General features: G+C 40.9%; 2 protein-coding genes and 2 long non-coding RNA genes across 8 annotated transcripts in view; 2 read left to right on the forward strand and 2 right to left on the reverse strand.

Moving 5' to 3' along the window:
* The window catches only part of LOC107224181 (signal-induced proliferation-associated 1-like protein 3), a 68,857-nt gene extending 65,182 nt beyond the window's left edge, over window positions 1-3,675 (reverse strand). For 2 of the 3 annotated variants that reach the window (XM_046735198.1, XM_046735196.1), the window contains exon 1: window positions 2,507-3,675. The gene's annotated coding sequence lies outside the window, so the exon portion shown is untranslated. The remainder of the gene's footprint in view (window positions 1-2,506) is intronic. The other variant, XM_046735200.1, reaches the window with a different exon arrangement.
* A 5,893-nt stretch (window positions 3,676-9,568) lies between these two features.
* LOC124293342 lies at window positions 9,569-11,563 on the forward strand. The gene is made up of 2 exons (XR_006903275.1): window positions 9,569-9,696; window positions 11,304-11,563. It is a non-coding gene; the product is annotated as an uncharacterized LOC124293342 (long non-coding RNA).
* Window positions 10,835-13,416, reverse strand: LOC107223297 (probable ATP-dependent RNA helicase DDX28). 3 transcript variants are annotated; one of them, XM_046733872.1, is made up of 8 exons: window positions 13,173-13,416; window positions 12,851-13,057; window positions 12,418-12,729; window positions 12,016-12,273; window positions 11,807-11,920; window positions 11,476-11,729; window positions 11,332-11,406; window positions 10,835-11,140 (listed from the first exon to the last, which is right to left on the reverse strand). In XM_046733872.1, exons 1-8 carry the CDS (start codon window positions 13,254-13,256, stop codon window positions 10,897-10,899), a joined length of 1,548 nt encoding a protein of 515 aa, XP_046589828.1. In that variant the 5' UTR covers window positions 13,257-13,416; the 3' UTR covers window positions 10,835-10,896. The 3 variants fall into 3 exon arrangements, with proteins under 3 accessions (XP_046589828.1, XP_015518425.2, XP_046589827.1); XM_015662939.2 differs by having other exon boundaries at window positions 11,332-11,729; window positions 12,418-12,726; window positions 13,173-13,415; XM_046733871.1 differs by having other exon boundaries at window positions 11,332-11,729; window positions 13,173-13,414.
* On the forward strand, window positions 11,833-12,410 carry LOC124293340. Its single transcript, XR_006903273.1, has 2 exons — window positions 11,833-11,910; window positions 12,035-12,410. It is a non-coding gene; the product is annotated as an uncharacterized LOC124293340 (long non-coding RNA).
* Window positions 13,417-13,611: the final 195 nt, after the last annotated feature.

The raw sequence follows: 13,611 nt of genomic DNA on the forward strand, positions 1-13,611 counted from the left end.
TATTCGCGGCATAATTGATCGTACATAAATATTGTACGATTAATCCATTTCACACACCCTATAACGATACACACGCGGAAGACGAAGTTAAATATGTATAGAATTGGCTCAGTCTCTATAAGCCGTAGTTACTGAAACCCAAGTAAAAAAAAGAAAATAAAAAAACCAGCGTAATATCGAATTGTATTGCACGTACCTACTTTGTAATGGAATGCTCGTAAGCGAGGTTGAGAAACGAGCCGATTGCGATACAAGTGAAAGAAGAACCGCAGAAAATTTCAACTCTTGCTTTTCCGCACGATTTCTGTAATTATTTATACGCTAGCCAAAGATTCGGACCCAGATTCATTAACTATTTACCGATCTCGGTTACACGCCTGATTTAACTCCAATTTAAATTCGATCAGCGAGATAAGCCAGGAATGAATTGTGAACATTTTACAATATATTGAATTTATACGCGTATTACACACGCAGTTTTATAAATAATCGTACATTCGGGCCACGTGTGTTTTTGCGTAAATCATTTTTATTTCAATTCGTATAAGTGCTAAATTTCAAATCTATTCTCGTCAGAATTGCATATTTTTCCACCATCGAAATAGCTTTAGGACTGTGGAGCAATAACTAATAACCTTAGCAGATAAGATTCGTAGTTCGTTGAATTATTGAATCCATAAAGTCGAATCTCTGGTCACGCGCAGGATGAAATTGAGTGTAGATAGTTTTTGAATAATGTTACCTACGGTCTATTATGTAGAGTCTGTACTGTGCCAGATTTGAATGACCGGCCATCGTGTAGAGCGAAGTGAATGGACCGCAGACCGGATCTCGGTCAAGACGTCTGAAATTGAGTTCAAAATCATGTCTGACATAATCCGAGACTCGTCATATTCCCTGCAGAGAGGTCGAGTAGGTACGCATACATATATTGCAATGTCCGAGCAATTTGATGTTCGTATTAAGCTGAAAATTGTTACGCCCAAACTTATCACCATTTATCTTTTCTGCGCTTCGACGAATTACAATCACAGTGTGATCGATATTCGATTTTTCAATTCCTTCCATAATCATCGATGGACAAAAATTGCTGCCGTTTTGAAGCCGCTTAGCTCCCATGACATCGAAGTCGGTAAGTTATGGTAACGAAATATCGGGGAAAAAATCACTTTTTCCTCAGATTTACGATGATTTTTAAGGAACTAAGATTTCTGAATATGATTGTGTTTTGTTTTAATACGGTTTACTGAATTTCGGACAATTCCAAAATCGCGAAATAACGATTTTTTTCTACTTCGATATGATCAGCTCCCTGCAGTCTCATGACGTAATTACAACTACAATAGTCGTTACTCATTGTCATGACTATTATACGCTGTATGAAGAATAGCACTGAATTTAGAATTTCATACATTCACGTTGAATTGATGATCGATTATTATGCATGGCAAGGAAAGCTCTACTCGTTACGGCATCGACTGAATCATGTTCCGTCTCAGTCGTCAGTTTCAAATGGAACAACGATAATAATACATAATGTAATATAGGCATATAATCTTGACTACAGGTCTACGCCTATAATAGTATAATAATATAATAGTCCATGGAAACAAACAAACAAACACCGGCTGTGACACGAATCGCTACAAATTGGCACCGTTCTTGCATTGAACGTTATTAAACTTTTTTTATACGGTGAATAATTTCGCTCGTTGTGTGCATCGCAAGTGGAGGTTAAACACACGGAAAAATTTCTCAACCGAATATAACATACAGCGTGAATCGTGAATCGTGATACGCACGCTTGCTTCGCCTCCATGTTTTGCTTCCTTCGTACGCCTTGTTTTCGTTTCGGTCTTTCACTCCTCGTTTTTTCTCTCATTCACCGGCAAAACCGAATAATCCGGACGACGTGTTTCATAAAACTACACAATAAGTGGATAAGAATAAAAAGCGAAACACATACAGAGTCGTAATATTTCAGATCGCTTGTACGAGCGCGTGCATTTAGCGCTGACAAGTCGATATAAATATAAAACGAATCGCCTTGAACTCCGCTGTTAGTGTCCGCCTTGAACGTTGACGGAATTAGGTACCTACGAATAAATCGTTCGAGAACAGATCTCGCGGGGCTATAATAGGCGCGAGTGTTTGTAAAGAAGAATACATAAAACGAAAAACAATCGAAAATTCACACAGTGTGGAAAGGATTTCACGATGCTGAAGTTAGTAACGTTAGCGTAACGAAGAAACATTGCGGGGAAAAAATTACCATTTTGTAACTATTTAGTGACTTTCAAGCGGCCGAGTTTTGAAAATATGAATTACCGCATTTCAGAGATTCGTCAATGTTAAGGATACGTAAAAGAAAACGTGTTGTTTGAAACGTGAATCGTCACAACAACGTTACTAAATTCAGCCTCGTAAGATTTTTCAATAACCACGTGATCAAATGCGCAAGTCTGATGACTGATTAAAAATAAGGAGGTTTTGAAACTCGACTTACGTTTTCTTGCTGCGATGAGCGTCTCTGCCGCGGCACACAGAACAGCGGCACACCGTGCTCCTTTTTTCTCTCCAATATAGCGGCTTTCGGTCTCGGGGTTCACAAAAACAACAACAACAACGACAACGACAACAACAATATTTAACCGTGTAATACGGGCACCGTTACCACGCCCAAATGCGACTGTACCTGTGTTATACCTAGGTAAATAGGTAAATTCACTCTCAACAACAAGAGACACACAAGCACGCACGAAAACAAATGAAAACAAAAAAAAAAAAACCAAGAGAAAAAGCACTATATTTATTTTTCGCGCGCAAACGTTACTTTTGTTATTCACGTGATTTCGTCGTTGTTATTCTTCCTACAGTTACGGCAAAGATACACAGTAAATATGCAGAGCCTAGTACACCACCGTAACAGGTTGTTTTTCCCCACCGACTTTATAGATTGTTTAAAAGATATAAAACGAGGGATTGTTTTCGCTCCGACGCAGCACACGGTTGATTATAGTGGAAAACCACAAGAATAATAAGAAAAACAACAGACCGTCGATCAAAATCCCGCGTGCGTATTTCACGTCGTCGAGACTTGTGCTTCAAGCCAGTTTCCACGGAACTAGTTTCCACAACGCACAATCCCACACATAACACCTAAAACCGCTGGAAACAAGTTTCGGCGGTAGTTTAAACGACGGTAGCGACGCAACGGCGTTGTACTTTTGTTTCGCAGTTTTCAAATTTCCCGCCAAAGGTAAAGCGGGAATCGCGGTATCCCGGATTCGAGATACGAATGTGTGTGCGCGCGTCTGTTTCACCAGCCGCGCTTCACTGATCGGCGTGTCAACGTAGTTTCGGTCGGTTTTCGCCGCCTTCTCAAACTATGTCACACTGTGTGTATATATATATATATTCGTACAAGTCCAACCACGCGAGAGGCGCGATTTATCACCACTGTCCAAACTCTTATAACTGCACAGGGGTAAGCGAGCGCACGGATCGAACCGATTTTAAAATCGGCGATCAAAATCGGTTGATTTTACTATTCGCTGAATAATGTCCACGCTCCGTTATTCGGGAAAATCAAATACGCTCCACGACACGACGCACGCACCGCCGGCTTCGCAACCACAACTAAACAGCTCCTGGCTGCTGCTCCTTCGTCCGGCAGTCAGCACCGACTCCGAAAGCACCAGCCATCCCTACTCCTCCGATTTCAGTGCTACCACCACCCCTTCCCTGCGCCCCTCCGCCCCTCCCTACTTGTCGCCCTCGCAGGCGAACGCCGAGCGCTGCGAACAATGCAAGCGCGCGTGCCTTTGCTACGAAACACCCGACGCGAGGCTATCCCTCCCTGCCTCTAATTTAAACGTACACAAACGATCCTTTCTGGACGGTTGTGATGCTGCTAGTTTCTGGTTACATGACTGCAACGCAATTGTTTTTATTCAAATCTTGGAATAATGTATAATGTATCGATTCAGCTGACTGCCTGATGGGTGAATGATAACTTGTTGTTTTGCTCTTTTTTTTTTTTTTTTTTTTTTAACCATGCGGTTGAGTTTATATATTCAATAACAAAATGAAAAGGTGTGTTATTTTCATAGGATATATTATTAAGATCGTCGCTAAGCATGTTGTCGGGGGAATTACGAGACACTCGGAATTTCCGCGCTTTGTATGCATCAGGGTAGAAATTTCGATCAGGATCTTATCAAGCTTGTCTTATCAAGCCCTGATGACGATGAATCAGAATGTAACGTAGCGTTCTACATGGGATCTAGTAGAGTTTTCCTGACTCGCGCCTGATTAGGTATCCTGGCGTTGACCTGATCACGGTTGGGTGGAAAAAATTTCTGCGCGGGAAAACGTAAGGATTACGAACAAGGATTGGACCGTAAATTTAATAGCAAGAAATCGAATCAACGAATGAGGGCACAAATTACTGTACACGGTAATTTCGAGATACGGAATTGCGGAATAGTTCTTGGGTCCGTGTTTATACACGGATATATATTTGTATATTATTCAAGAATACGTTTATGCTCGATAAAAGGAATCCCCGTCCGCGTACTTTATTAATACGAAAATTTCGCAACGCATCGTGTGCATTATTTATAGTATATGTCTGACTGTAAGATGTGTATGTATAACCGCAGGATGGAACTGCAATTTTCATCGAAGTATATCGAGGATGAATAGAAACGAAAAAAAAGCATGACTGACAGTATGTTATGGAATTGTTCTGTGAACTGATCTTTTTCAAAGAAATCGTCGTATCACAACAGTCGGTTAAAAATACCTACATCGGTATTATTTGTTACACGCATTACACACAATCCTGAACTTATTTACAATCTTTTTTCGATTATAATTCTGTACGTCACTGCAAAATAAAAAATAGTTGAAAAGCAAAATAATGTGATTTATAAGTTTATTCCGCACATGAAATTTTATAACCGTGCAGACGAGTGAGATCTAATGAAATACCTTGTACCGTTGCTGATGCGTAATCACGAGGCGTGAGAATTTAGCACACCTACTACGTGATATAATGACGTATACGCGAAATATTCGACGCGTTACGCAGGAAGTCTTCGGCCGAATGAAACCGCTGATACATACCGAATCATTTAAGCAAATTTTAAAATCCTCAACACTTGACTTGTTCGCCGAATGCGACGAGTACTTATCTTATATACCTTCGTGAAATAAAAATTTCCGAGATCTGGATAGGTACGCGCTATATAATACACGAGCAGCAATTTCCTGTGCCGTATCGTACGAGTTAAGCCCACTTCACGTGAACTGTTTAGGTCCTTTTTAGTCGGTCGTAGCGAACGTCCATAGTGTGAGTATCGGTATATCAGGTTGCGCAAACAGGCCTTATCTCACCGTAGAAGAGAGTCACATGGCACTTATAATATTATATGTATCCAGTATGTGAAATTTTCTTTTTTTTTTTTACTTTTTACGGCTGTACAACCCTTGCCTGCACGTTTCCCCTGATTCTTGCTTAAATATTTGAGAGCCACGCGGCAGCCTTATCAAAAGCAATTCCCGCGAGAACCACACGGCATCCTTTTACAGTTCAGACTCATAGACAGGTTCCGCACCTGCCTTGTTTAATTACAGAACGAGCATTGTCTTTTTCTTCATTCTGGATTTCTTCATTTTTTAAACGACGATGCAAGTAAGGAGTCGTGCTGATGATCCTTGTACTGTTTTACGAGTCGCATTAAAATCCAATTTTGCGACGAGCCATTCCACGGACCAAGAAAGAACCCCCGGTATACGTACAGGTAATTTTAAATCGTAATCTGTCTGGGACAATCTCAAATTGCACGTTAAATTATCTTCACGCTAGTTACGTGCTTCAATTTTAAACCCGAAATTCTAGCGTAATCCCTGAAAAAGCCTTGAATATTTACAATATTATGCGTATTGCATAAGGGAGGATGTTGTGTGATAATGATTACAAAAATGCAAAAATGTCATTTATTTGGCAAACTACAATATTGTGTTATAATAGAATATCGGCATCTTCAGAACGTTTCATGTAACGTATATTAATAATTCTCCGTACGTTCTATCCCTTTCATAATATCCTGATCGATAAACCACTTGTACAATTTAAAGACCTAAATTAAATGTTAACATTCTGTTGGCTTTGATACCTATCTCCAGAACTTGTGAAAAGTCTAAATTGTTATTAAAAGGTCTGCAGGAATGTCCTTTGGTTAACTGCATCGTCACTTTACCGAAGGTTGAACGATTTTAGTGGCAGATAGAGTCATTACTACATCAACGGTCACTCATCTCAATGTTATCTACATGTATGCATGCATCAAGTTAATTTTATTACCCACAGGGCGTGAAAACTACAATTATACAGTACAAGCCACACTCGTCAAATGACCATACTAAACACTGTGTACTCGACATTCCAATTTTGATAAGCATCGCGGTCTTAATAACCAAAGGTGATATCGTTCCGTAATTACTTTTGTGGATTTAAAAGAATGTTTCGTTGGAATAGTTCAGTTCAATTTGTTACTCCACAAAAACATGGAGATCTTGTTTGCTCGGAAACGAAATATAGAAACGATGCGCCGGTTTCGCATTTAGTTTTGCAGACTGGTAACAATCCCGAATGTCATAATTTGTGAGTATCCCCTATTGCGCACAGAGACCAGCTGGTCCCATGACGAATTTAATGCCCTCTCAATTAGTTGGCTCCAAGTAAGGCATGCGACGTAAATTTTGAAACTCTTCATAAATGCAGAGGGCGTGCAGCTGCGCTCAAGTTTTTTGGTGTCATTGGCGTTACTGCATAAGCGACGCGTGTGGCAACGCCAAGATAAGATCAGGCTGCTCTTATGTGGTCTCATAGAGTTCGCCCTGCATGCTCCCGTATCTCTCTTACGATGTTTCGACCGAATCCGTCACTCGACCGTCACTTTATCCTACATGTCTCTCGTGTCACGGCCCTAGTTCTGTTAATTAGACAATTATATCATCAGAACGTTAGAACGGTACCACATTTCATACCAATTCACGGTCAGTTATTACGTTCCGCATACACGTATACTTTCATGCCTCGATGTAATAATAATCATGTCCCAGAGACAAGCATCCTCCAATGGCAGCTTCGAGCCTTTGCTTCACGTTCTTGTGTATCATCCGGTTTTCCTGCTTGCACTTGAAACTGAGCATGTCTGGAAGATCATCCGATTCAGTATGCATCTGAGAACTAAAATGGAGGAATGACGTCGCGGTCGCGCGGTTCAAATTACTGGAATCAAGACGGAAATTGCCAGATGCTCGTATACTAGAATTCCTGTACTTACCGGACAGTAACCACTGAACTATTCACGTCAGGGTATTTCGACACTAATTTCCGTAATTCACAAAGTGAAAACGTCGCAGCATCAGTCTCTGGCCTTAATTTCATCGTACAAAAGCGTAGCGAAAGCAATGATTCTTATCTTCTTTCCTACATCAAGAATAGTACCTTCAGAGAGAATAACTTCCGTGAAAAAATTTGCGTAACCCAATAATGCCTGATGTCGAACAGGGACGTTCTTCAGTTTGTTTCAACGATCTACCCAAAACTAATACCGAAACGAGCGAACTGCGACGTCCAACAAAGGTATAACAGTAACGATTCATGTTCGGGATTTCCATAGTTTAATTGACGTAAAAGTGCGGGTTCCCCTTCGCAATGATGCACGTTCATACCGTATGCAGATTACGAGGTAATAGCCAGAGAGAGAGAGAGAGAGAGAGAGAAAGAGTAGACAGCGCGTCTAGACGGCCGTTCATAGCTGGGGGTCAGTATTTGTACGAGGGGAATTCGGTAGCGTGTGCGAGTATTCATTTGCGTGGGTGCAAAAGCGTGGGTGTGTCCGTGCCGGACATACCGGACATAGGACACAGGGCACGAGGGGCGATCAGATAGGGAGATGCATGTGGGAGGAAGCTTCCTCCGGAATCCGGTGTGAAACCCGGCTGATGTATGTGAGTTCATGAATTCGTTGCGATAAAACTTTCGTCCCGACAAAGGAAGCCCGATCATGGGTGATCAACGAGGAAGTCGCGGGAGAAAAATACGGGCGACATCCTCCGGTCGGGATTAAAGCTGTTTAAATCCGCAGGATGTTCACCGTTTGTTGATAGTTCCTGAAGTGTTTTTTTTTCTCAACCATTTCATACTCGACTTGGTCGAATTTGGTGCAGTGTACGGCGAACGAGGTATTGCTGGCTTCGAATTTTTTTCAGTTCTATGTCGGGAGAACGGGACTGCAATGCACTGCAGTTTGCTTCCGGGTCTGCGATTCTCGAGCAGTATAATCAGCCCATTCGAACGAAGAAGCTACATCACGGACTGTAAACAAACCGCAACGGGCGCCTAACGGATCTGCTCAATCTGACAATGAGCATGATTTGCTGTGTGGTTTGTACTGGTTCAACGAACATCTGCAGTGCACCTATTCATACTTGACACGGAGAGGAACCGGTGCGTTTACGGAATTGGTGTTGGTAGGGTTGATCTGCCACGACGATAAACTGGATACATTTCATTTCAATTTATAGTACGGAAAAAAGTGAAATATCTGACAAGTGTGACAGATCAAAAAGCGATTTCAGGTATATTAGGTCGAATTTTAGTGTATAACACCTAGGTTGATGAAACTGCTCAGATAAGCGGTAGCCGATGACACGCTCATGAATGAATTAGGTGATTTACCGCCTCTGATAGAGCGATCCGATTATACGTAAGGACTCATTGATAATCGGTACCAACGACAGCGGTAATCACCGTATGGATGCGAAGCTTGTTTTAACGAAGGAAGGGTGTGTAATAACGATGACCACTAAGCTAAAAATAATCGATGCATCGATTAATCGAACACGACTCGATTGAATTGGCAAAAATGAATCAATTAATGGATTGTTTCATATTATTTTGAAACGGTGAATTTAAAAGTAAGGTTTGGTAAATTTCAGTATGTAATCTTAATAGCGGAAAAGTTTTTTTACGATTTATAGTTTCATTAAAAATATTTTTCAGTTTCACGTATAAATTTACCGTATCAAATAGGTACTCAGTAAGACGATGATACTGATCGATATTTTAATCACACGAATCGATATTGTACTGTGTCGTTGACGTGAGTAAAAAACAAAAACCGATTTTGAGTAAAAATAATCGATTCTACTCGATTAATCGGGGAAAAACGACCGATTTTATCGAAAATTGATTATTTTTGGTCGTTCTTAAGTGAGCAAGTCCCGTATTTTTCTGCACATGTGGAACTTCGAATTTGACCGAGTTATACTTCAGCGACTGACTAATCACTGAAATGGCTTCCGCATCGGTTATGCGGACATGAACGTGTATCTACACGTGTACACGTGGGACTAATTGGCAGCTGAAGGATACGTTATTACGAAAGATCTGGTGGGGCTGCCGGGAGTAGCTGGTTGCGCTTTGATATCGCACTGGTGTTACCACTTGCGTAACAGCGATGCAGCGAGCGTGGAATTGGAGAAATGGAATCGCGAGATAGCGCCGCAGTTGTATTGCAGATTCTTCCTTTTTAAAGCGGTGTAACGCGAACTGCACGGCTTTTACTCGCGTTTTTCATATTATATATCGCCGTTGATCACGCGCAGGTGTTAATATTGGTAGGTAAACATATACGCTGCAGTTAATGCGGTAGGTCGTATAAATGCCGCCTGTCGAGATATCTCCATCTTGCAAATTATGCCGCCTTCTAGTACCCGTTGCGCAATCATTACGTACAGTATCCGTACATCGATCATACATTTCTTACGGATTCTTTTACGATCTGATTGGTCAGTGGCTGGGCTCACAGTAACGTACGTGGAAATCTACGCTGTGTTTATTCTTAAATTGCATTTTTCGCGTTGAGGTGACAGGAATTGACTCGACTCACTGGACGATTATACCTGCACAGAGATAAACGTTCGACGGCTTTTTGCTAGCGAGATAATCTCATCAACGACGCACTAGAATGGCTTCAACGTCGCGATCTTGCAGAAACGAATGAGCTTATAGCTTGCAGTCAAGCCGGAAGTCACTGAACTAAGCTGGTAAATTGTTGAAATCCGTCTATCGCTGCCTTGATTTTTTCATTTCCGAATGAAACTCAGTGCTTATTTTATTCGTGAGGTGTATGAATAAGCTGTTTTCGTATCAAGGGCGTAAAGTGTTATGCCCGTGATGCGAACAATATTTTTCGTTTTAAGTACGCGTAAGACGGGATTTAAAGATCCGGGCACCAGCGTAAAATCCCGTTTTCGGCCGACTATGACGAAAATCTTTAGTGTTGGTTCGTCGTTTCGTAATCGTGTATAAGTTAGATTTCGTGAAAATTTAAAGAGTGTAGCGATTGCGGAGATAGGAGAAGCAAATCATTCCCATTGTTGCGAGTCCGTATAGAAAGTTGTAGCAACGTAGTATCGTAATTATACACGTTGGTTGCTCGGTCTGCTTTCGCTCTTCCGTTGTGAAATGAAACTTCTTCTTCTTCTTCATCGTATTCATCTTCTGCTCGACAATGCTAATGTTTGTGGATATAAGCAAGTACTAACAGAGAGGATCGCGGTTTTTTCTCTCAACATTTTCGATCTCGCTGTCTATGCGAGATTTTGTATAAGATAAGAATGTGTTTAATCGTCGGACCAAACCAAAAGAAAATTGTACGAGTGCGGTAAAAGTGAGTCTTATTTTACGGAGATTCACGCACATTATGCGTTGCCAAATCTAATATAATACGGATAATATAGCGATGCTTTCGAATGATCATAATATTTCTATTTATTTTATTTAAACAATGATTAAATGAAACATGTGAATTCGAATTATTCTTCCATTTCCGAATACCGGGGACGCATGTTTGCGTTCAGCAATTCTTTGACCTTTGCAATATTTCTTTCAATATTATCTTTTACAATTTTTGTTATGTTACCGTCAACTTTCGGCAGTAGTTTACCCTTCCTTATTGACATTTCGATTTTTTGAGCCAATTCAACGTCTCGGTCACCAGATATGAAATTCGTTACCTGACAATCCACCTCGCCACCCAATCTCCCGGTTCTTCCGCACCTGTGAAACGAAAACAAAAATACAACGAGAATCAATGTTTCATAGGTAGAATCGGCGTTTTTGTCAGATCGACCAGCAGCGAATAAACCGATGACCCTTAAAACATTAAATTACAAATTTTCTACTTTCAAGTCATTTCGAAAACTCGAAATTTTATTTATAGAATTTCTCATCGTTCAATTAACGCTCACCTGTGAATGTAATCGGCCGTGTGAAGGGGAAAGTCGAAATTAACGACGTGCTTAACCGTCGTGGTGTCGAGTCCCCTGGAACAAGCATCAGTCGTAACGAGAACAGTGGTGTGACCCCTTTGAAATTCAGCAAATCTATCTAACCGTACTCTCGCTGCTAAGGTGCCGTGAGTGTAGGAGCAGTTCACACTCATTTCGCTCAAGAACAGGTATAACCATTCGCAAGACTTTACGGTGTTGCAAAAAATCAGTGTTTGACGTTTCTTCTCCGAATTTTTTTTAGCAATTTTCAACACTTCGCCTGAACGAGACGAGTGGCTAACTCTAATGAACTTTTGCCGTACTTGGGGCAAAATCCGGTGCAGTTTATCCGTCGTCAGACGAACAAGGGAATTGGTCTGTAAAGCAAGTGGTCTTATTTAAAATTTTTCCCATGAGTTTTGATAGTAAAAAACAGATCAGACGATATTCTTACGTCAACGATTGCCTCCAATGTCGCAGGTATCTCTGTCGGCATCGTTGCTGACACCAGGGTCAATTGGGCGGTACTTGGTAATTCACTTGAAGTTCCCATACCAGGTGAGTCGAACTGTAAATGTCAAGTGTTCTGAGTTACATAATTAATAGATGTGAAAAGGGCATGCCATTTCGATTGAACTGAAGATTACACATGGTGAGACTTACAGTGATTTTCTTCAAATAGTGACGAAGTTTTTCCGTGAAGCTATCATCGAGCAAGGTGTCAGCCTCGTCGAGTACCATGTGCCGTATGGATGAGGTCTTCTGTATACATGTAGTTGTGAATTTACTAATAATTCCAAGAGATCCGATCAACAGATCGACTTCATCCACTACAGGATTAAGCATTTTCTTTTTCGTGTGTCCACCGATTAATACCTGTATCTTGATATCCGTATCGGCAGACATTTTCTTTGCAACTATCTGCAAGAGTTAACAACTGAATCAGTGCAGTTTTGTCAAATTTGTATTTCAGCTATTAAACACATGCTTCTCAGCCAATAACTTGTCGTATGAATATGAAATTTGAAGAGAATGAAATAGATAATCTCTTGAAAGTCAACAAACCCCGATCTGTTGCGCTAAGTCTCTTGACGGTACTATGATCACTCCTAATGGCTCGTTCACGCTGCGAATTGCCAGCTTTTTCCAATGGGTTATTTGTTGGAGCATAGGAAGCAGGTAGGCCAGCGTTTTGCCACATCCTGTTTCTGCAGCTATGACGCAATTCTTTCTGGACAGCAAAATAGGGATGGCCTTATTCTGAATTTCCGAGGGATTATCGATATAATTTGTTCTTAGATTCTCGATCAGCTGTTTGTTCAAGCCCAACTCCTCAAACGACGCTAACTCCGTATTGTCAAGTGCAGGCTCAGGCTGCTTTGGAAACACAATTAATGCATTGGTATACATTTTTGAATAATACGCAAGACGTCTGTTTTTTCATTTAATTACTTTGCATTTTTTACAAAGGATATTCATCGCTGTTGTATGTACGTACAATATAATCTGGATAAACGACAAAATAGTCACCAACGGATTTGTTATGGCGCCATCCCTTGGATGCCAGTGGTATTGGTTTAAATTTCTCGTAAGTTCGACCGGCAGTATAATTGAGAGATTCGTTCTTACACTTTATTACTATAGGTGGTCGTCGCTTTGGTTGGATTTTTTCTGAAAATGGAATTTCCAGCGCGACCGCTGGACTCTGAAACAATTCATGAACATTTACGGATAGATAATGACCGCTCGGAGGCCCCGTGTAGAATAAGATTTATTGATGTGATAATAGAACAGGTTAGATTAGGTTAGGTTTGACTTACCGCATGTTTTCTGAGGATAGAAGTGAACGAATTTATCGTGTGATTCAGCGACCCGCGGCATGAGTTGTGAAGTAAACAGAACATTTCAAGTCCTGGTTAAGTTAGATTCTTTTCAATGTGTTGCATTTCTTCGTCATTTCATCATATAACCTATTTTTTTAACCAATGTAGACATTCGATTCTCGATGTGCACGAAATCTCCGTACCATCTTTCAACTAACTCTGAAACCTCTGAAGTCCGACCAAAGTCGACATGTGACTCTTGAATTGGACGATTGGTGGCAGCACTGTCTGATGTTACAAATGGCGTTACATCATACATACCTATATTCCATGACTAGAAAAGTCACGTTCGAAATCTGAGAAACGTGATCGAGCTACGATAGGTGCTACGACTGTGCTCCGTCGGTAAAAAATATACGTCGACCGCTAAACGACA

The sequence above is a fragment of the Neodiprion lecontei genome, chromosome 3 (genome assembly GCF_021901455.1).
Source record: "Neodiprion lecontei isolate iyNeoLeco1 chromosome 3, iyNeoLeco1.1, whole genome shotgun sequence".
Taxonomy (NCBI): Eukaryota; Metazoa; Arthropoda; class Insecta; order Hymenoptera; family Diprionidae; genus Neodiprion; species Neodiprion lecontei.